Source organism: Zosterops lateralis, assembly GCF_965231275.1.
Source record: "Zosterops lateralis genome assembly, chromosome: 3".
Classification (NCBI taxonomy): Eukaryota; Metazoa; Chordata; class Aves; order Passeriformes; family Zosteropidae; genus Zosterops; species Zosterops lateralis.
The window spans coordinates 44,084,667-44,106,608 of record NC_139764.1 but is presented as its reverse complement, the minus strand read 5'-3'; the positions used below and the strand labels follow the sequence as shown (position 1 = coordinate 44,106,608).

At 39.6% G+C, this 21,942-nt stretch overlaps 2 protein-coding genes across 3 annotated transcripts in view; both read left to right on the top strand.

The window, feature by feature from the left end:
* Positions 1 to 4,444, top strand: part of LYST (lysosomal trafficking regulator) — a 74,793-nt gene extending 70,349 nt beyond the window's left edge. For both annotated transcript variants that reach the window (XM_083858435.1, XM_083858434.1), the window contains exons 51-53: positions 589 to 745; positions 955 to 1,026; positions 2,360 to 4,444. In XM_083858435.1, coding sequence (XP_083714561.1) covers positions 589 to 745; positions 955 to 1,026; positions 2,360 to 2,498 — 368 coding nt within the window. In that variant the 3' untranslated portion in view covers positions 2,499 to 4,444. The remainder of the gene's footprint in view (positions 1 to 588; positions 746 to 954; positions 1,027 to 2,359) is intronic.
* A 3,299-nt stretch (positions 4,445 to 7,743) lies between these two features.
* GNG4 (G protein subunit gamma 4) lies at positions 7,744 to 21,424 on the top strand. Its single transcript, XM_083858578.1, has 3 exons — positions 7,744 to 7,874; positions 14,214 to 14,319; positions 20,657 to 21,424. The coding sequence occupies exons 2-3, from the start codon at positions 14,224 to 14,226 to the stop codon at positions 20,783 to 20,785; spliced, it is 225 nt and encodes a 74-aa protein (XP_083714704.1). The 5' UTR covers positions 7,744 to 7,874; positions 14,214 to 14,223; the 3' UTR covers positions 20,786 to 21,424.
* The last annotated feature ends 518 nt before the right edge of the window (positions 21,425 to 21,942 follow it).

Sequence of the window (21,942 nt, the reverse complement as noted above, 5' to 3'; positions counted from 1 at the left end):
GGTATTAAAGGACAAGGGGACATTATTCTGGCAGTTTCAGTGAACTAATATTTAGATTTTAAAACTTACTTGGAGACTTTCAAGTCCATTTCTATAGCTCACAAAACAATCTTTCCTGCAAAACATTGCATTTCCTTTCAAGACAAAAGCAGTAATTGGGTTGTTAGTTCATTGATAGAATCAAATAATGCCAGATAACCAGGTAAGAGAACTATGCTCTTTTTTAAGTATTTTGCTTAAAATGCAGGCTAAGGTATGAGTTCCAGCTTCTTAGATAGCTAGTATGAATTCCATCTTAGTGCCGTCCCTGTTAGTACATGAAAATTGGTCATTAAGTAAATTCACATAGTGCTTTGTAAGTAAAATGTTCCATAAATAGGATGTGATGGCTTCTAAATCACTGCAGTGACTTGGTGGTTTGTGTGCTTCCTGTCTCAGAGAGAGAAGTAATTGCAGACATCACTCAGTCATTTAAACATTATGAGCTCTCAAGAAGTTGGATTCTTTACAATGGAATATTTAAATATTACAGACTTAACTGTGGTCTAGATTTATTTTTTAATACTCCCATGCTATGTTCTGTTGCAGTTGGAGGAGGCAGTGATTTGAGACTTTGGACAGTTAATGGTGATCTTGTTGGACATGTGCACTGCAGGGAAAGTATTTGCTCTGTTGCTTTCTCTAACCAGCCTGAAGGTGTGTCTGTCAATGTGATTGCAGGGGGCCTTGAAAATGGAGTTGTAAGGTAAGCATTAGAAATGTTTATTTATTAAAATGCTCTATCACTTAGGCTCACAGTTTGAGAGCATGTAGCCAAACATCATGCTGGTATTTGGCTTTAAAGAAGGTGGACAAGCTGTTACTCAGCTCCCAGTCCTAGCAGTTGCTAAATAGATTGTTTATCACTGAAGTATTTGTAAAAGCAAGTGTGAAGAAAATGGCTCTTTTTTTCAGACTGTGGAGTACGTGGGACTTGAAGCCAGTACGAGAAATAACGTTTTCGAAGTCAGCCAAACCTATTGTAAGGTAAAAAGATCTTAAGTATACAATGAATGCATTTTTCTCTTTAGGGAAAAAAAACCAAACCAACAAATAAAACTGCAACAAAGCAGTTGAAGTAGAATGTTAAACATGAAAATAGGAGGTAAACACCCAAGTCTAAAAAGAGCAGTGCAAACCTACTAATTATTAATGAAAGCAAAGTGAGCACAAGTGTACTGTACTTGTAATGACAGTAATAACTAGCTTCTGCTGCTGGCAGATGGAAATTAGCAGGATTCCCTGAAAAACTGAACCAGAGCTACTCCTCTCATTTTTAATTTTTTTTCCTCAGAATCTGTGTTAAAATGAGATAATCTTAACTATGCCAGACTTAGTGTTTCTTCCTCAAAATTAAATGAAAATGCTGCCTTTTCCATTTTTTCTGATGGTGGAGGGAAGTGGGGGAGAAGAAGCAAACTCAGAGTAGCCTGGAAGCTGCCATTTTGGAGTGCTTGTGTAGTTAGTTTTCTCTGAGTCTCTCTCATTTAGATGAGCAGAATTCTCGTGCCAAAGTGTTTTCAGAATGTGATCAAAGGACTGAGACTTTGATATCCCCAGCAGTACAGTAGTCTGCACAAAGGTCTTAGAGTTATGCCAAAATTTTGTCTTAATGTTAGCATAGTAACAAATGACTCTGAAAAAATTCGTTTTGATTGTTGATAAAATACCATTTAAAATACAAACTACCATTTTTTTTTTTTTTAGAAATTAAAAAGATTGATAAGCAGTTATTGCCTTTGTTACCTCCTTTAAGCAGCATATTTCACAAAGCTTGTTGATAACGATTTAGTAGCTGTTGAATAATTTAAAGTTTCCTGCTTAAATGTGACAGTAAATGGATGCTGACCTTCATGCTCTCTAACATTACCCACAGCATGACTGAAGGGCTTTTTTAGCCCTGTAACAGCTCAAGAAATGCCCATCTGAACAAAAGTCCTGTGCTGTGCCATGAAATCTGATGGTTTTAGTTTCTGCCTTTGTCAGCAAAGCAAGTTCAGAGGGCATTGGACTCTGGTGCAGAAAATCCTTCCTTTCAAAAACAAGGGGAGAGGGTAGGATTTTGCTACTAATCCTGCCCTTTGCTGTGATCCTGCAAAGAAATGAGTATTATACTGCAGGGGATGTTGAAGTGCTGACCAAAACTGCAGTTCAGCCCATTTGGGTACAAATGGCTAAGCAGGTATATGCAAACACATTGCTGTGTTAATGTAGGCACTGGGCCTCCCCTGTGTTGGCTGAACTCTGATGGGCATTTAATGTCCTCTGGCATTATAAATAGCCATGTTTGGTACAAAGATAGACTTTCCTTGTTTTGCAGCCTTACGTTTTCCTGCGACGGCCATCACCTGTTCACGGCCAACAGTGATGGGAATGTCATCGCCTGGTGCCGCAAGGACCAGCAGCGCTTGAAGCTGCCCATGTTCTACTCCTTCCTCAGCAGCTATGCGGCTGGGTGACGGCAGGGCTGCTGCTAGCTCATCTCTCTGATGCACTTTAATCCAAGTAGGCTATAGGAGCTCTTATTTAACTGGACTTTGAATGTCTCTAGAATGACTGGATAGATGGGGTTTTTATTTAAAAGAGCAGCCTAAGGGTGGTTGTGAGATTGCGTATGTGCATGCACAAACTTGAAGCATATCCAGGTCAGCAGGAAGCTCTGGTCATATTATCCAATGCCAGCAAAGTGACTAAGAAATGCTCAATGCTGCAATATAAAACACCGACTGTATTTTTTTAAATCACTTCTTGGACAGAAGTATTTAAAAAAATTGATTATGCTTATTCCCCCTCGTAGTATGTAAAATATCAGCAGCATCAAGTTCTGTAAATATCTATTCAAATGTCAGCATATGTATATCTGATTAGTTGAGTGTGGTATGGTTAGCTCTGGGATAAGCAATCCAAAACTTTAAAATCAACAACCACTTAAAATTGCTTTTTTTGAGAAGCAAAGAACTTAGTAGGTGCATTTTGCACCATCTTATGGTATTGTAATGCTAAAAATCAAATTTCTGCTATCTTGGTATTTGTAATTTTTGCCATCTTCTCTGTTAATGTAGTAGTCTTTGCAACAGGTGACAATAAAATATTTGTCTTAGTGATGGGTAGACACCTTGTGGCATCATGAAGCAGTGGTTAGATTAAAATGCAGTGTGAACTCCCTAACTCTGTGATAGTTGGCTATCACAGTTCTGTGGCAGAAGGTATATTATGTTCACACAGAGCTTATCTTCCAGAGCTCTAAGAAGAGGTGTTACAGAAGGCACAGATGTGCTCATGTTATAGTGGCATTGAGGGTCAGTACACTATAAAATGTTTGGATCTAACTGCTTGAATAATCAATGTTCATAAGCATCAGATGGTTGGGAAAGCTTCACATAGATACACTGTGCAAATTTGTTGTGTATTCCTGGGTGCTATTTTATGAGGGGGAAAAAATAAGCCTCTGTCATGAATGGCTTAATAAATTTGAAATCTGAGGCCACATGAAAAGTTAGTATTTCAGTTGATGGATTTGAAGACCTCTAAACCTGGCACCATGACTGAGTGCCGATGAATCATGCGAATGGTAAAGCAAGAACGCCACACAAGTCTGATGTAGTTACATTTTCCTTTTAAATTGCTTTGCTTTTTTATCACTGACATGTTCTGCTGTTGCCATTCAAACTGTTATATCTTCTCATGTTTAAGGCTCATCTGCTTTCAGAACACTTTACATGAAATTGTCAGGTCGTGACAAAGGTGACACACACAAGCAATCCTTATGCTTCTTTTGAGAATTCCAAATAGTCTTCAGAAATTCTTGAGACTCCCTGGTTGAAGAACTCTTCAAATTAGGAAAACTTAAGGAAAATGTTCTCATGGTTCAAGATGCAAAAGCTCATTGTTGGTTCAATTAAGCAAGTGGCTGCATATTGTATGAATTGAGTTTTAAACTGCATATTATTGTAGCAGCATTGTATGGGATGGCTTTAGTCATGTTTTTCTCTGTCTAAATGTTAATGTAAGGTCCAAATAACAGACTGAAAAGCTTCCTGGCTCATGTTGATGTGATGTGCTTTGTTTAAGAGAAAAAAAGACAAACATTGTGGTTTTGGGGTGCTTTTGTGCTCCCTGTTTTGGGGTTTTGCTCACAAAGGCTTATTTTTTTATGAAGTAGAATTCCACTTGTTACAAACCAATATGCAAAACTGCTGGCCTTGTAAAGAGTGCAATATTATATATTTTTATGTAAAAGTAAAAATGATTTTTTGAAGCAAGGAATATTTATTCAGCTTAATATTCTGGAACTATTAAAATAACATTGCAATAGTGTCTGTGCATGATGTACTTAAATTTCCTGTAAATGTCACATTCCACACTGTATTTGTATATACACTGTCACATTGTTGGGTAATAAACAAATCTTTGTATCAAACCATTTTGAGATGATTAGAAACATGTTTTTTGGCTCAGCTGCAACTTTCTTCTTTTAGGGAATCTTTCACACCTTCCTCCAGATCAGTTTCTGCTGATTCCCTTGTCTTTCATATTTTAAAGATTAGTGAATAGGAAGGTTCTGTTTATGGACTACATCCTGTGTCTGTCAAACTGAGCGTGGTGAGTGTAAGATGGGAAGTGGGAAACTCCAGGCATATCACTTTGCTCATGTGTGCATGTGTCCTTCCTCCCCATAGGATGCATGACTAGAACTCAGATGAAATGATGGCTCTCAAAGCAGAGACATTCCCCTTCCTTCCATCTGCCTTGTCACTGAAAACCTGTCTGAGCTGCAAAGGCAGATAAGCAACTTCTCTCTCTGGATTCTCAGAAAGAGGGGTGGAATTGAAAGACTGGGATCTTGAGGAAGCATCTGACAGGATGTGAGGCTCTTTCTGTTGGAAGCCAGGGTTTGGGAGAGGTTCACAGGGAAAGGCCTGTCTATCTGATTGCAGGATTCTGTGGGAAATCCAGACCTTTATGTTCTGATAGTGGAGAGACATAGTGAGAAAGGGAAGGGGAGGCAATAGCTGGATATTCACTTGTGGTGGGGAGAGGGAGTCTCCAACCCTTTACTGAAAGGGAACCCTGATCTTGCATTTAGAGATCCACCATTTAAACAAACCCATGAGAATGAACAGAAGGGAAAAAAAAGCCTGAACTAATTAAGCAAAAATATAATAATAATAGTAAAAGAAAACATTGGAGCAGTGGGGAAAACATCACCTGGCTTGCTACTAACAAACTTTTACTTTACCTTTTAATTTCTTTATGCTTTCTTTTGCTTAAAGCTGTATTGGGATTTTTTCCTTATTGCATATGAAAATGGAAGTCACACTTCCATATGCTGCTACTCTATCACAAAAACAAACAATTGCTATTTAAAAGGTCTGCTTGGAAATATCCACTGGCATATTTAAGCCTCTGTACATTCAGACACCCTTTTTACTTTGCTGGTATATAAATTACAAATTACTGACAAATGACTGCTGTTTAGAGATTTATTTGCCATTAGTGCTCTGGAATGGGGCAGAAAGGCACTGATTTTGCATTGGGATTTCTGTAATAGGCTCTGTTGTGTATTTCATAATTCTGAAAAAAGATTAAAAGTGAAATCTGGCTGCTCTGATTAGACTCTTAAACTATTCTGGACTACACAGCAGAAAGTAGTTGAGTAAAACAGGAGCTTGCTTATTGTTTCCAGCTTTGAGCTAGCATTCCCAGGAAAAAAAAAATCAAATCCTAATTCTCTAATGCAATTGATTGAAGCTTATATAAGGCTCATTAGAGTCAAGTTCATGTAAATTCAAGGACTAGAGATTTTTCTTAGCTGTATGGATATTGCCTCAAGAATCTGTGGGGGAGACTCCTGGTTGTGGTGGAAGGTAAGAGTTTGCAGATTTAAAAGAAGGCAATTTAAAAGAAATATCTGCATAGTATATGATGAAAATACATTTTAAAGCAGCCATTTCCTGCCTTTATATTTTAGCTTAAGTCATAAAATTTTTAGAATCCAGTGGTAAAAATATTCTGATGGCTGGTCTCATGATTGGAACTATTGAATGTGCTGTTTGTCTAACAGCCTGTAAATGCTTTGTCTATGAAATGGGGCCTTTTGTTGACTGATGATGTGGTTGAACATGAATGAAAGAGCAGCAGCACAGGCCAGTGAGGTTTCCATCAGTTTCTGGAACTCTAATTATGGGAAGCTTGTGAATTTACCTATTTATATTTAGTGATGTTTACCTTCTTCCTGTTGTATCTCCTACCAAGCCACTAGCCCAAAAGCCATTGACTCAATCTCAGAAGAGGCTTCCCTTGCTCCAAAGCACTTTTAAAATTAGGACTCTTTCTTGTTCTCTTCCATGTAACAAATGTTACTTGGAATTCTGCTCCATTATGATGGAATGAGAGAAAGTGCTGAGGGCAGGTAGGGAAAAACACAGACTCCTCCAGAGGGAACAGCCATCTAACTGGGGAAAAAATTAATGAGGCTCTGGTGATCCTGGCAATGGGCTATCGCAGCTGACAAAATTTTCAGTTAAAAATGTTAATTGGCACTTTTAAATGGTCCTGACACGTACAGCTTTTATAGAGAGAAGCATATAAAAATGGATCTGTGAAGCAGCATTGTGTTTTTCTGACATACTAGCCCTGACAAGGTGAGTCTGAGCAGCCCCTTTCCCAAAGCAGTTCCATTCCTCACGGCAGGTTTTTTACATCATCCTCCTGTGGTTTGGTGTGAGGACAGTACAGGACAGGCACTGTGGGCTCTCACCCCAAACCCCGGTGCCCTTTGGGCTTTGCTGTTTGAGGTACGGTGCTGCAGGCTGGGGGCACAGGGGCTGGGAAGTGCCCTGGTGGAAAAGGACCTGGAGGTGCTGGTCGGCACCCAGCCCGACATGAGCCAGCTGTGCCCAGGTGGCCGAGAAGGCCAATGGCACCCTGGCCTGGATCGGCAGTGACCGTTCTGTGCATGGCACTGGTGAGTATTGGCGCCTTGAGTGTTCTGTGCTCAGTGTTGGGTCCCTCAGTTCAGGAAAGACACTGAAGTGCTGGAGCATGGCCAGAGAAGGGAAATCAGATGGCGAAGGGACTCACTTGTGAGGAGTGGCTGCAGAGCTGGGGGTGTTTAGCCTAGAGAAAATGAAACTCGGCAGATCTTGCCACCAGAAAGGGGGCTGTAGCCAGGTGGGGACCGGGCTCTTCTCCCAAGTCCCAAGTGACAGAATCAGAGGGAATGGTCGCAAGCCGTGCCGGGGGAGCTTCAGTTTCGACAGAGGAATTTCTTTACCTAAAGGGTGATGAAACTTTGGAATGGATTGCGCCGGGAAGTGCTGGAATCACTGTCCCCAGTTTGTTTGAGGGAAGGCTGATTATCGCCAAGATATAGGTGGGAGAGTGGCCTTCGATCAAAGGCTGGACTCGCTGATCTCAGGGGTCTTTTCCAACATGATGGGTTTGTTTCTGTGATCTGTGATTCTGTTTGACAAGACGTGGACCATCGCTGGATCCCCAGCGCCTGCCGGAGCAGGAATCAGAAGGGCCAGGGGCGGGCGGAGCGCCCTGTGCCCCCGCACGGTGAGGGAGGGACACGGGAGAGGGAGGGGCGGAGGGCGGGACAGCGGGAGGAGTGCCCGGGCCGGGCGGGGAAGGTGCCCGGCTCAGGGCGGGTCGGGGTTTCCCGCGGGGCTGTGGCCGTGGGCGCTGCTGTCCCGGGAGAGCCTCGCCCGCTCCCGGCGCTCCCGAGGCGGCTGCGGCTGGACCAGGGCCGCGCCAGCAGCAGTGTCCCGGTACCCGCAGGACAGCCCGGCCTGGGGCTTTGCCTTCTCCGGATCCCGCCCCGAGCACAGGTATCCCGCGGGGAGGGGAGGGGGTCCCTGCCCGGCTCCTCCCGCAGCTGGGGGCCGGGGCTCAGGGAAGGGCCGCTGTTCCTGGGGCCGGCTGCCCTGGCGGAGGAGCAGCTCCGGCGGTATCGCTGCTGTGCGGGGCTGGAGCTGCTGCTGCACAGCAGAGCCATCAGGGCAGCGCGGGGAGACAGAAAACTCGGGATAACAACTTGAAAAACGCTTGTGCCCTGCAGGTGATGCAGTGCCGAGCTTCCCGGAGGCGCGCTCCCCACCTTGCAGGTTACAGCTCTGTTCAAAGCCGTTTTAAGCGGGATTCTAGTGGAATAATCAAAATTCCCTGTGTATTTCTTTGAAAGCTCACAGCTATCTTTTAAAATTAGCTAAAGAGGTGAAACAGTAGCCAGGGATAAATAACCTTTCTGCCTCAGGCTTTCCAAATCTCCGGTGGTTTGCTATTTGCTCTGGTGGTTTGCTGGGCTGTATGTTCACATAGCCTGATGTGTGCTGATGATAAATAATATTGCATGAAAGGATTGTCCTTGGAAATTTTATATTAGTTCAGTCATTGCTTCCTTTGATTTTTTTTTTTTTTTTTTTTTTTTTTTTTTTTTTTTTTTTTTTTAATGGTGAGAAGCAAGATGATCTTTTTGAGTAAAAATTTGGGTATGATGGCAAGAATTTGTGGAACTTGACAATTGGACTGGATGTTGTACTGGATATGTTAGAGGAGAACTGAGCTGTTGGAGTTTCACTGATTTGCTGTTACATGAGAAGTTATTTTCAAAGTCACCGCGTTTATGTTATGAAAATTGCATTCTTTCCTTATCATGAACAATAGTTCTTGCTCTTAATCTAATAATTTCTGCTTGTACTGCTAAGTTTCTCCTTAGGAGATGGAGTGAAAAACTGTAGTAATTTTCTTGTATTTCTTTGTGCAGCCATGAGATAGACAAAGAAAAGGATTCATTACCCTCCCTCTCTCTTTACAGAGCTACATCAATTACTGTAAATCTTAGAGTAAGAACTGAGATAGCAGGGGAAGTTTGGTTTCTTTCCATATATATATATATATATATATATATTTTTTTTTTTTTTTTTCCTGTTTATGTTCCTGCAAGTGGATAATGAAATGAGAGGATCCTTCCTCAGTTTAGGATGTGATTTGCAGTCATTATCACGGGATGATTCCCGCTAATGTCACTGGGACTCAGGTGAATGATTGGGTTAACTTTCCTACTGCTCCAAGAAGCACAGAGCTTGTGTGGAAGGTGTTCTTTGGAGCTGTCAACCCCAGGTTTTCTTATCTTGTGATTTCAGGTCCATCACTTTAGATTAAGGCAGCAATTTGTTTTAGGGCTTTTTAGGCTGAATTCTAGAAGTCACTTTTACGGTATGGTATTTTAAGATTGTACTTGGAGCTAGAGGGAGGGGAGAAATTGCAGGTTTTCATCCCTGTTACTTGTAAAAATCCATCCCGAAGAGCTTGAAAATTTGATTTTGCTTCTATGTAACTCAAATTTTTAGACTTTTCCTGCATTTTACTAACAAATATTTATAAAGTTTAGTAAGCAAAGGTTGCACTCCTTACCCCAATGCAGCATCAAGCCATACCTGCAAATATTTATGCAGCTTTCTGCATTATCATAAGATAAATTTGCCTTTGAAGTGCTGTTGCGTACAATCATCCATTGTAAAAACAAAAAAAGAAAAGCTGCTCTTCACAAGCATTTTTAGGAGCCTGGGAAATTAAGAACTTGGGCACACATGAGTAAGCTGCACCCAGAAAAAGGATGAAGTAAGGTAAACAAAAGGCCGGAAAATGCAGCTGGCTGGGAGGCTGTGGATGCACAGCTTTCAGGAGTGATGCTTTAGGAAAGGGCTGTCTGCTGTGGGGTGCCAGTCAGCAGAAACTGCTGGGCTAAAAAAGGCTGTGTGGCTGCTGCCACTGTTCTTTGTTAGCATGCTCGTGTTCCCCTAAAAGAGAAGAATCAATAGAGACCAGGTCAGTGAACTCGGTGTGCTGCACAAAAATACTGTGCGGGATAAACGAGCTGCTCTATCAGCCAGGTCTGCGGGTACAGCAGTAACGTGCAGGCTGCTGGTTAGCACAGCTACTGTAACTACAGGGATTATCAGGACCTGTGCCTGCCTGTGTCCATACAACTAAAAACAGCCAGGAAGGAGCAGCAGCAAACCCAGCTGAGAATTTCTGGTTCGAGGGGTTTTAGGTAATTCAAATGATGGGGAGAAGTTACTCTTTTTAAACATCAAAAGTGATCTGGCCAGAGGGTCAAAGGAGGTGATTCTGCCCCTCTACTCAGCTCTGGTGAGGTCCCACCCTGTGTCCAGCTCTGGGGTCCCCATTGACCTATTGGAGCAAGTCCAGGGGAGAGACACCAGGATATCGAGGGGCTGGAGCACCTCTCCTATGAGGAATATCTGAAAGAGTTGGAATTGTTCATCCCAGAGAAGCAAAGGCTCCGGGGAGACCTTATTGCAGCCTTTTAGTAATAAAAGGAGGCTTAAAAGAAAAACCGTGACAGAATTTTTAGCAGGGCCAGTTGTGAAAGGACAAAGAGTAATGGTTTTGAATTAAAAGAGGGTTGATTCAGACCAGATATAAGGAAAAAAAATTACAGTGAGTGTGGTGAAACACTGTAACAGGTTGCCCAGAGAAGTGGTGGATGCCCCATCCCTGGAAACATTCCAGGTCAGGGCACTTGGATAGGGCACTGAGCAACTTGTTACAGTAGAGGATGTTCCTGCTCATTGCAGGGGCCTTGAACCAGGTGATCTTTAAAGGTGCCTTCCAACATTAACCATTCCATGATCCTGTAGACTGCTCACCCAGGTACAATATAAAGATAAATATGCCTTCCTGTTTCAACTAAAGGCTTAGAGAATACTTGGACAATTTAAGAGGAGTCAACCTAAGAGGGAGGGTCAGATCCACTTGTCAGGCTGCAGCCCCAGATGAAACACATCTTGTGAGAGGCTGTTTGAAGGAGAGGCTTCCTCACATTCCAGGGGATGGGTGTGTAATAGATTCTCTTGTAATTAAAATTTCTGCTCTCTCCAGAGTTTTATTTCCAAGTAACAATTTTATTTCATTAATAAATATTAAGCTTAAGGTTATTATCATAGGTTCTAAAGAGAACAGAATCAAGTGTCATACAAAGCTTTGTCTGCAACAAGGACCTTTATCACAGCCTGGTTTGAAAGTGAGTACATTTCTCATTGACAGCATCACACCATATGTAATAGGGCCTTAAATAATGCACAGATATGTACTGTGTTTGCAGACAGTGAGAGAAGGTAGAGGTATATGTTGCTCAGTATGTGAGAAGTCAGTTTCACAAAGTTATGGAACCAGACCTGTCTGTAAAAAATTGAAATTAAATACTTAAATGGATGCTAAACACCTGCAGAAATATGGTAGTTAAATATTTAAATGCATGTAAAGGCCAAGGTTGGAGCAGGATTTGGAACAGTACAAATGTTTGTACTTCAGAGTATAAACAAACCTCTTGCTGGGGATAAGTTGTAATTTTCTCCAGCATCTGAAACGCCTAGTGCCAGACTTTTTCTTGTTTTTAAAGTTCTTTTTTTTTATGAGGCCTCATATTCTGGTTGTTTTCTGACACTGTGAAATGCTTTACTAGGCAAGATACACATTTTCTTTTTTAAAATTTTCCTATTTGGTGTTTCAGAATATATGTAAGAATGTATTATCTTTGTGGCATTGCTTTAGAAACATGGTTTGAATTTTCGGAAGCATTTTTATGCCTAATAGCCTTTTCAAAATTCTACTATGGACTTAACTCAATCCTTATTCTGTAAATGCTTAAACACTGCTGGAAGTACTATGAACAGTGTTCTTGCCAACTTTGTTGTAGCCAGTGACAGTTCAAATTGTCTAACTCTAATGTTTATAGCTTTTACAGTATGAGTGAATGAATTGCCAGAAAAGCTTGGGAGATCTGGAATTCTCTGGACTGTTCAAGGAGTTCCAGTTGCTTAATTCAGTTTAACTTAAACATATGTGGCAAATCTGGAAATGCCTCTGACTTGATTTAGCTTTGACTTTTTTGACTTTGCGATCATTGGTAAGGTAGCTGTGGAGATGATAAAGTTTAAACTATTCACTCTTGTAGGGATATCATTTTGTAAACAGAGCTAAATGTGTTTATTCTAATTTTTATGGATAGGCAGATACTTAAAAGTGAGGGGGTTGAGTCAAACAAGAAGTCCAGAGATGAACTGTAATTCAGAACCTTCTCCTTTTGTGAATGTCTTGTATCCTTTCTGCTGTTTGGCTTTCCACTGCAACTCAAAACACATCTCAAAATTGATTGGAGGCTGTGGCTTGGTTGTGGATATTCATACAATACATGGCATTTTATGCAAAGCCAGTTCCTCCACATGTATTCAGTCCTGTGTCTTATGAGGATTATGAGTTAAAAAACTGTAAACAAAGTTGAAGACAAAGAACCTGCTGTGTTCTGACATGATTTTATTTCATCAGAGCATGCAAGGGGGAAACTTGTGTTCCATTCAAATGACACATGTATATACAGAAAACCTGTTCTTTGTCTTAGCATCTGTTAAAGCTCTTGTTTTGTTTGGGACAATTAATACATTTTAAAGTAGCACTTCTCTGCCTTGACTTATACTAGATCTGAAAGAAAAAGATTCTATTGTTTGTTCAAATTAGTGTTGAGCATGGCTCACCATGGCATCTGTATTCCACCATCCTGTTTTATAGCACAGGTTACTGATTTTTAGAAACAGTCTGTTTCATATCAGGCTGTGAGAAGAAACAACTCTCTTTGCCTTGTCTCTGAGCATTTGTGTTTTGCAGAATCAAAGTAGCTAAAAAAATATTCCTCCATTTTTTCTGTACTATGGATTGTGTACTTCTCTTGAGTCTAACCAGGGATATTGTACATACAGGTTTTTTTCTTAAAGAGCATTTCCAGTGTCCTACTTTATTTCCTGTTTGTATCTTACACCCCAGTGACTGGATCAGGTAAAAGTTCAAGGTTCAAAAAGGGAAATTTGTGTGGTTCTAGGTGTTTGCTTCTTATCCAGAAATAAGCTGAAAGTATTCATTTTGAAAGGCCTGAGCCTAAAACTGCCTTGGTAGCAGTGCAAAATGCCTCCTTGTGTGTGTTTTCCTCCTGTGTCCCATCTGCCTCTCACACCCTGTGTCCTTTGCATTTTGCTGAACTTTGTATTGGTTTCTGAGGCTTGGTGCCAGACTGATCTGGCTGCAGGTGGCACTTCTGGTAAGGACCACCAGGGAATGTTGCCTGATTGAAACCTCATCATCCAGTCCTACCAGGTAGTACAGCTAGTCTGGGACTTGTCTAGGTCATCCTTATGCCGTCTTCTTTCCAGGTGGCCTTAGCCCATCCTCCAGTGACTTCAAGATAGTGACTTTTCCTTGTGCTGGGCCAGCACTGCATAGAGGTGTCAGCACAAGGGGGTCTCACATGCAGACAACCTCTGGCATAAATATTGGAGGTTAGTCAAGGTCTGAATGTGGATGTCTCGACTCATTTAGTAACAGTGCTGAGAACTGCTGGATATTGAGTTGATTTACTCTTAATCCCTCAAGGAGCAGCAATGCAACAGAACCAAACACTGACATACCCTACCTAGATGTCCCTTCCCAAGAGCTGCAGATCTCTTAAAAAAAGAGAGCATTCCTATCCCATAGAGTGTACTGTACTGAGTTTAGTCACCTTTAGACTTTGCTGGGGTGTCTAAGCAAAACATTGGAAACCATTGCATTATTTCTTCTTAATCTGTTATGTCATTTCTAAACTTCTTTTATTGATTATTTAACTTCTATTATTATTTGTCAGAATTCTGACTCGTTCTCTCTCTTAAAATTTCTCTCTGATGCTCGGTGAGAGTGGTGTGGCATTCATTTCCACTGCACACATTTTTGAGCTTGTTTTGATGTTTCTAGGTGTAACTGGGGCGTGGAGCCAAACCGTGCAATGCCTGCAAGGTCTGTTTGTGAACAGCTGTTCTGCGTTGGCAACAAGAACCAGGGCAACCATTTTCACACTGAAGTCACGGCCATGTGCTCTGCATTTGTGTGTCATTTGCAGGATTCAAATGCTGACGACTGACAATGCAACTTTGTAATGCAATAAGGTGCCATGGGGCAAGAGAACAGAAATAAATGGTGTCTGCTTTGTATTTGTGACCAACAGCCTGCCAGTGTTGATGTGGTGGGCAAGGGTTGGTTAGAGTTCACATAACTGTCCTCTCAGTGATTGTTACATTTGCTACCTGTTCTTTAAATGGTCTCAATTTCATCTCTTCCAGGAAAAACAAAATGAAGGAACTAGTGTCTAACAGTACAACCAGTATTTCTCAAGCCAGGAAAGCTGTGGAGCAGTTAAAAATGGAAGCATACATGGATAGAATGAAGGTAAACTTGGACTCGTTGATATTTTGAATTCACTGACTAGTTTGTGGAGCAGCATGCCGTTAATAATGCAGAAATCAAGAATCTGTGTTGAGCAATAGAACAAAATTCATTACTGTGAGTGAGTTACATACTGACTGGTGGGTTCTAGTGAAGTGATTTCCAAAGCCTGGCTTCAAGTCAGCTTTTGTGTGAGTGTCTGTTACATTTGTCAAAAGTGGTATTTTGTGAAATACTTTAAATCAGCTGGCAGGTTCACAGGTGCTCTTCATTGTCACCTGTAGCTAAATTTAAGTGCAGCTCTGGTTTCTTGGTTTTTCGCCTTTAAGAATTGGAATAAGTCTTTAAGATACTGCAACATTTTTGAATAATGATGAGACAAGCTGAATTGCTTTGCTTTGTCTTGTTTTAATGCAGATGTCATTCCATAAAAAATGTATATGATTGCAGTGTGCAGTTATGATTCTTCACACTTGATAACGTGTACGTGAAGATTTGGTTTCATCATTCTAAATACATGTGGATTAAATATAATCATTAAAGGCACTATTAAAAAGAGGTTTTCAGTTTTTTTAGCAAAAAGATCCTGTGGATTATTCTTGCATGTCATTCTGCTTTCCACTAGGCTAAAATTTTGTGAAATATCAAGCACCTAGAAGCTAATAATGCCATAGAACTTTTAAGAAAGCAATGCTCATTTGTTTTGCTCTCTGCCTCTGAAAATAGGGAATAATTATTTTGATAAAAAATCCAGTCTCTACAATGAAGAAGTTTTTAGTCTTTCCATCTTTAAAAAAGTAATTCATTAAAATTACCCACTTCTCTGCAAACTGTAACTGAGATTACTGTTACAAACTGTAACTGTACAAATTGATAACTGTTACAAGTTGTAACTGAGATTATTAAGTCAGTAGGACAATTTAGAAATATTGTACATTAAAATCTTTGTGTAGTGAAGAGTGAGTAAAACTCAGTCTGTTTGTCCATCCATCCTGTGTGCTAAAAGTCTGCATGCAGTCAGCATGGGGATGGTAGTATATATTTATGATTTTTAAAATAGTCTCAGATCACAAACTCACGAGCTGGAAAAGTAGTATTTATAATTCAGAAATATTAGTGCAATTCATGGATGGTCAGTCTTGCTCATGTGAAAAAAGCAATTTCAGTTGCTCTGTTTTGTGGCAGTTTTAACAATGTCTTGTAAAACCACTGGATTTGCAAAAGTAGTTTCTCTATTTCACAGTGTGTCACAAATTCATCACATAACCTGTTCACAGGGATAGCTGTTTGTTTCCTGCAGTAAAAGAAGCTCGGCCTTGGTTAGTCCCAACTCAGGTCATGTTGCAGCTGCATGAACAGAAGTGACAAGGGAGCGTGTGGGTGGCAGAGGAAAGGGTTGGAAAAATGTAGCCCAGTTTATTGGCATTTGAAATTGTTCATACTTAGTAGATTGTCTTAAACTTGCTGTCATATATACACTGGTAACTGTCACATCCCACATCATTAGGTCAATTATGCAAATAGCTTCATTAGTTAGGTGTAAAACATTCTTAATTACATGTGCAAGAAAGACATAGCTGCAATAAAAACATAGCTTATTTTTACAGCCAGTTTAATTTAAAAAACCCACAGTTATTAGCAAATGTGGTAGACCTAAAAAACAGGTAACTTGAAAGTGCAATTATTTCACCTTTTGAAACAGCCTGGGACCAAAAACACACCAAAGAAAATCTGACATATTTCAGAAGTATGAGGGTACCTATACTAACATAAAACAAGTATAACTTTTTGAAATGCCTCGATTTCTAGAATTTCTTTGAACAAGCATATAAGGGATTGCGAGAAACAGTTGATTCGCTTTTTATTCCTTCAAAAGCCACTTGGCTTTTTAATCTCGAATCAGTTAAGTGTGTTTCAGCACAGCCAAATTCTACCAAGAGACTTTCCAGTGGTTTGAACAGGAGATTTTAAGTTCTCAAATCATCACTGTAAAGGCAGATAAATAAACTTACTTCCTTTTTTTTTTCTGGTTAAACTATTTAGACATTTTAAAAAGATCATAGCTTTCCAAATAATTTAATTAAACCCTCTTTTGCAAATAGCTATAGCCAAGTTGTTATTGCCACAATAGGCAAGACCACATTGCTAACATTGGAGAAGTGTCTGTGTTACTGACTGGGGAAATCAGAAGTTCCAATTTATTTTTCTACTACAGAGGCATTTTGTTTCCTATGCACAGTAGCTGCTGTAACCAGCAAGAGTTGGGTCAATTAAAATGTAGTTAAAAGCCCTTGCAGACTCCCCACTGTGTTCTGGATTTTTCAACTAATTTAAGAAGTCCTATTAAATCCTGTAGCCAGTCAGAGCAGCAAAGCAGTGCTGTGTTCTGAGGTTCCACTCACTGCTGAGAGACAACTCACTGCTGAGGTGTGAAAGAAACTGGACAATTCAAAAGAGGAGGATGAAGTTATTGGTGTATTGATCAGTAGTTGGAAGGAGGATTGCTGTGGGTTTTTTTGTAAACCATAGGAATCCCAGAAGGATCATAATTGAACCTGTCTTACCTGGCAAAGGAACAGCTAGAGTTACAATGGAGAAGTAAGTAGGAAGCTGGAAATGCAGATTCCAAGCTAGGAAACACCAAAGTAAATCAGAGGAACAGTGGCCTCATGACTAGTAGAATAATGTGTCTTCTAAAGATGCTTGCAGTAAAATTTAGAAAGCAAAGTTAGTATTGGTGTTTATCAAAGTTGTCCTCAGAATAAAGCACTACTTAATCTTCTCTTTGCAACCAGAAAAGCAAGAGTGCTTTGACATTTAAGACCCTTGGCAAATCAGTTATCATTCCATTTTCTTTTTCCCTAAGAAGATATTCCTAGGAAAGTATTCCTAACTGGTCCTGAATAGTGTTGGGAGATGAACAGTGAGAATGCCAATAAATGTGTGTGAATCTCTTTGTTTTAGATGTAAAGGATAAGCAGAGTGGGTGTTGTAGCAAGGATGGCAATTAGTCACAATCTATGACAAGGCAAAAGACATTGTAATTGCAGCATTTTGCCCTGTCACTGAAGCTTATAATTATTAGTGCAACTAACGGGATGTTCTGACTCTGGCAGTTTTTATCACCTCTGCTATTCTGAAATATAATGGTAAAATTTCACAGTCCTCCTGAGACTAATTCTTTAAAGCATCAGGGTTGAGTGTTTTGTTGGATTTTTCCCCCCTTTTGTTAATTTGATAACCAGATGTGGTTTTTGCTACAGAGAGTAAAAGTAATTCTACAAAATGTGAGATCAGTGTGATACCTATATTCCATCTCTTCTGATCCATACACCTTAAAAGTTTTTGGGTTTTTTTTAATGAAACGTTAACTTTCTGATAGAATTCATCAATCAAAGTGGAGTCTGATTTTTTTCTTTAGCCACTTCTGCAATATGTATAAATTACCTTGAATTTGCAGACCAAGCCGTATGGCGTAGAAAAGCTGACATGATAAATGTGTTTATTGCTTCATTTGAATATTCAAATCACATGCATTTATTTTAATTCTTAGGAAGAGCTATTTTGAAGCTGTCCAGCAACATTCAGCTACGAATAACCCCAAAGGCAAGATAGAGTGGGCTCCATTTAACTCCTTCCATGGCACAAGGGGATGACCTGCACATCAATATGTACAGCACAGCCCTGGCCGTGGGGCACCCCTGGGTGCAGCCATCCCTGCTGGAGCCTTGGTGCCATGCTCAGTGCACAGGCCTTCCACCACTGCTCTTCCCAATAAAGACACTGAGCAGGAGACTTGCTGGAGGCAATATTGTATTTTGCTCTTCTTTGGGCCACAGGTCTGACTTTGCCAGCACTGCTCACAGCTGCAGGAACTCATGTTTTCATTGCTCCTGGACTGTGATCAGCTCATTTAACTCCCTGTTGTGAATGGTCATTATTCCACTGTGCAGGCCTAAGTCTACTTTTAGTGAGGAAATGGTTATTATTCACTTTTATGACTACTGTAATCCCAGTGGGAGGATTTTCCCTCTCAAAACCTTTTATTTGTTTAAAGGATGAAAATATATAGCCTAGTGCAAGTTTAGTTTGTGACAGTGATCACATTCCTCAGTTTCTTGTTGCAGGTTTGTTTTTAAATAATTTGTACTATGGTTTGTTTAAAAGCAAACTAAAATGTGACTTAAACACTATGACATTAAAGGAAGGGTTTCTCTTCACAGAAAGGGGTGATAGGGCATTGGAGTGGGGTGCCCAGGGAGGTGGTGGAGTTCCCGTCCCTGGAGTTAAGACTGGATGTGGCACCAAGTGCCATGGTCTAGTTGACAAGGTGCTGTAAGGTCAAAGGCTGGACTTGATAATTTGAAAGGTCTTTTGCAGCCCAGGTGATTCTGTGATTCTGTGAATGTATTACTCTGCTTCACAACATTCCTACCAGCATTACAGGACAAGTTAGATACAAAAATGTATGTTGAACTTTTTCTAGTGAAACACCCTTTTTTTTTTATATATCATATCAAAGCACAGCAATATCTGTAGAGATTTTGTGTAGAGAAACAGGAAATTATATTATTGGGTTTATCCCTTCTAAGAATGAGGTCTGAAATTGTACTTCTCTTCCATTGAATGAAAAGCAATATACTTGGGCTGATGCTGCTTATTCATGCACGGAACAAACAAGATCTTCACAGGAAAATCATTACAATCCTTTGTACTTTGAGGTCTGTAACTTTCCACCTATTTTTTTTTAACCTGCTTATTTCTTGAGAAGCACTGATCCTTGTGAACATCTCTTCTAATTTTTTCAGTTTTCTCTTTCACCTGTGCCCAGCAGCCTTCTGTTCACATGTAATGTCTTTGCCACCCTTTTGTCTTACAGGCCAATTCATAGACAAACTAAATTTAAATAACCTTAACACGCTTATTTCCTCCATTAGGGGGATAGTCTATACTGTGGTGCCAACCACAGGTTCTCCATAGGTTTAAGCATTCTACAAAGGCATACAGAAATTAAAAATAAAGAAACTGAAGAAATAAGGAGTCCATAGCTGTCTTCAGAAATTCATTGAAATTTCATGCAAATTCTGATTCAATACCAATTGACTTCATAAGTCTAATCTGAAGCCTGCTATGGGCTGGGTTCATGTCAAAGTAAGCAGGGTGTGGGGAAACTTAAAGCTAGCATTGATGATACACCTGCTAGAAAAATACCAGAAATGTGATTTGTTTCTTCTCTTCTCGTTGTGCAAACATGCTGACCTCAGTGTTTGATAAAGGACAAGCTGTCCTGGTGCTCAGAGAAAAAACTTCTTTGTAAAGACTCCAGTATTCATTTTCTCAACTATCAGAATATTGAAAACCCAGTAATTCACCAAAGCAAAGTGATACAAATATCTTATTGACTGAGCAGAACAAAAAAAAAATTGTATATACTTTCTAAATTCTTGAAAAAATAAATGAGTCACTATGGTCTACTTCCACTAATATTCTTATGGCCCAAATAAGCAAAAATTACAAGGTTTAATATTTCGTTTTTCATTTAATTCAAAATAGCTTACATTGCAAATATTCAACACACTGCTACATTTGTGTATGTATTTGTATTTTTGTAGACTTTCAGTAAGCATAAACCCATGTTCTGAATTTGGGGCCTTGAGAATTATTTATTTCAGAAGTATAAAAATATTAAGTTAAAAATATTAAGGTCGCGCTCAAGTTTAAAAAAATGCTGTGAATAAAGGACTACTTACAGTAATTTACTGAGCACAAGACATTAGTCTTGCTTCTTTGAAAATAGCAGTATTTAGCTTAAATGAGAGCTATGACACATGGTGTTTGATTTTTGTTCCTGATTTATTATTTCTTTTTAATCCCACAGTCATGTGCCTAAATACCTTTTTATTTTGCAACCAGAGGAGCAAAGGGTAGAGAGAGAGTTTGTGTGGAAAACCTTAAAACCAGTGAACTGGGAGTAAGAGCTGAAGCAGGTTTCTCTACAGAAACTGACACTTCAAGGAGAATCCTTATTGCTCATGGGTGGTTAACATATAAATGTTTTAATGATTATGTACCCCTGACCTTCTTCTGATAGAGAGGAACAGCTTGACATGGATGATATCAATTGATACCATCTATGTCACTATGTTAGATAAAATGTAGGTAAGGATTAATAGGCCTAGGAAGAACAAATTGAGAGATATGTCTTATATTTAAAGGATAAAGCAATCTACTCCCTGTTTTATGATAGCTTCCATTATCATTTGTTCTATGAAAAATATTTGTGCAATTCAGATTGGTTCAGAATTAAGTGTTACAGTAGTTCTCTCTTCTCTTCTATTAGGTATCCAAGGCTGCAGCAGATTTATTGGCATATTGTGACGCACACATTGGAGAAGATCCCCTTATTATTCCTGTACCTGCATCTGAAAATCCCTTTAGGGAGAAGAAGCTGTTTTGTACTATTCTTTGAATCAGTTTTCAATTAAAAATGTCATCTGCTAAAACTTGATATCACTGTTGCATGCTGTTAGCATTTTTTTCTTCAGATGTCAATACTTACCCCAAAACTACAATATTTTTGGAAGGTAATGCAATTTCTGCTAAAAACACCCCCTAAAATTAAAAAAACCCAAACCCTAAAAATTTCAAGGTAATGCTTATGTTTCAGAGCAATGTACAAGTTTAATTTCAGTTCTTCATAAATATTCTTTTGTTCGTAATGAAAATATCAAGTACAGTATCAAATTGTAGATATCTTTGCCAGTCATAGATTTTTCTGGGACCTAAATGAGTCATACCAGTTCTTGAAGCTATTTTTAACATTCTTATTTTCTTTGGAAGGTGAATTCAATTCAATTGCCTTTACAAATTTCTATCTGAAGAGAGTAGTGTGACCTTTTCCTCAAGTAGCACTATTTAGGAAAAAGTCCCAGTGATTTACAATGTTTAGAGTGATTGGTCTTATACAGTAAGTGGTGTCTATAAATCTGTTTTCTGGAGACTGTAAGAAACTTGACTACAACAACAATCCTACTAAAGTGCCGTTGTAGCTACGAGCAGAATGAAGATGTATAGTCACACACCAGGATTGCATCAATAAAACTGTAGAAAAATGTGGTTGCTTGTATCTTATTTTGAATGATAATGACTTAAATTATTTAGAAAGTACACTGAACTGTGAAATAAGTGTTCCTGAGTGTTTAAGTGGGGAATGTAAAACTGCTCTGAACAGCACAGGGAGGGGGGGATTACATTTTCTGAGCAGCCCTCTGCATGCTTTTGCCCATGAGAGTAGGACTTTCTGGGGATGGAGAGTAATGGTAAATAAATGTTGTTCTAGGATATGCAGTGAGACCACTGTGTTTCTGACAGCCACTATGTTTGTGTATTTTGTGGCCACAGATTAGTAAAGTTGTCAGCAAGTAATTTGTGGAGCTTCTGGGACTTTTTTGTTTTGACTTTAAAATGCACAGAGAGGAAAACAATGAGGTGTGAAATAAGACTGCCTTCTTCATGAAGTAAAATTAAGCTCATACGGGGCACCTGATGGAAGCAACTGTTACTTTACAGACCTTTTTTTTTGTTGTTGTTGTTCTTCCCCTAATTAAAAAAAAGAAAGCTCTTTTC

What these genes read in the sequence shown, in the direction of transcription:
- GNG4 (XM_083858578.1), top strand. Translation starts at nt 14,224, where the DNA reads ATGAAGGAACTAGTGTCTAACAGTACAACCAGTATTTCTCAAGCCAGG. An exon ending in CATACATGGATAGAATGAAG is followed by an intron (nt 14,320 to 20,656) that starts GTAAACTTGGAC and finishes CTCTTCTATTAG; the next exon opens with GTATCCAAGGCTGCAGCAGA.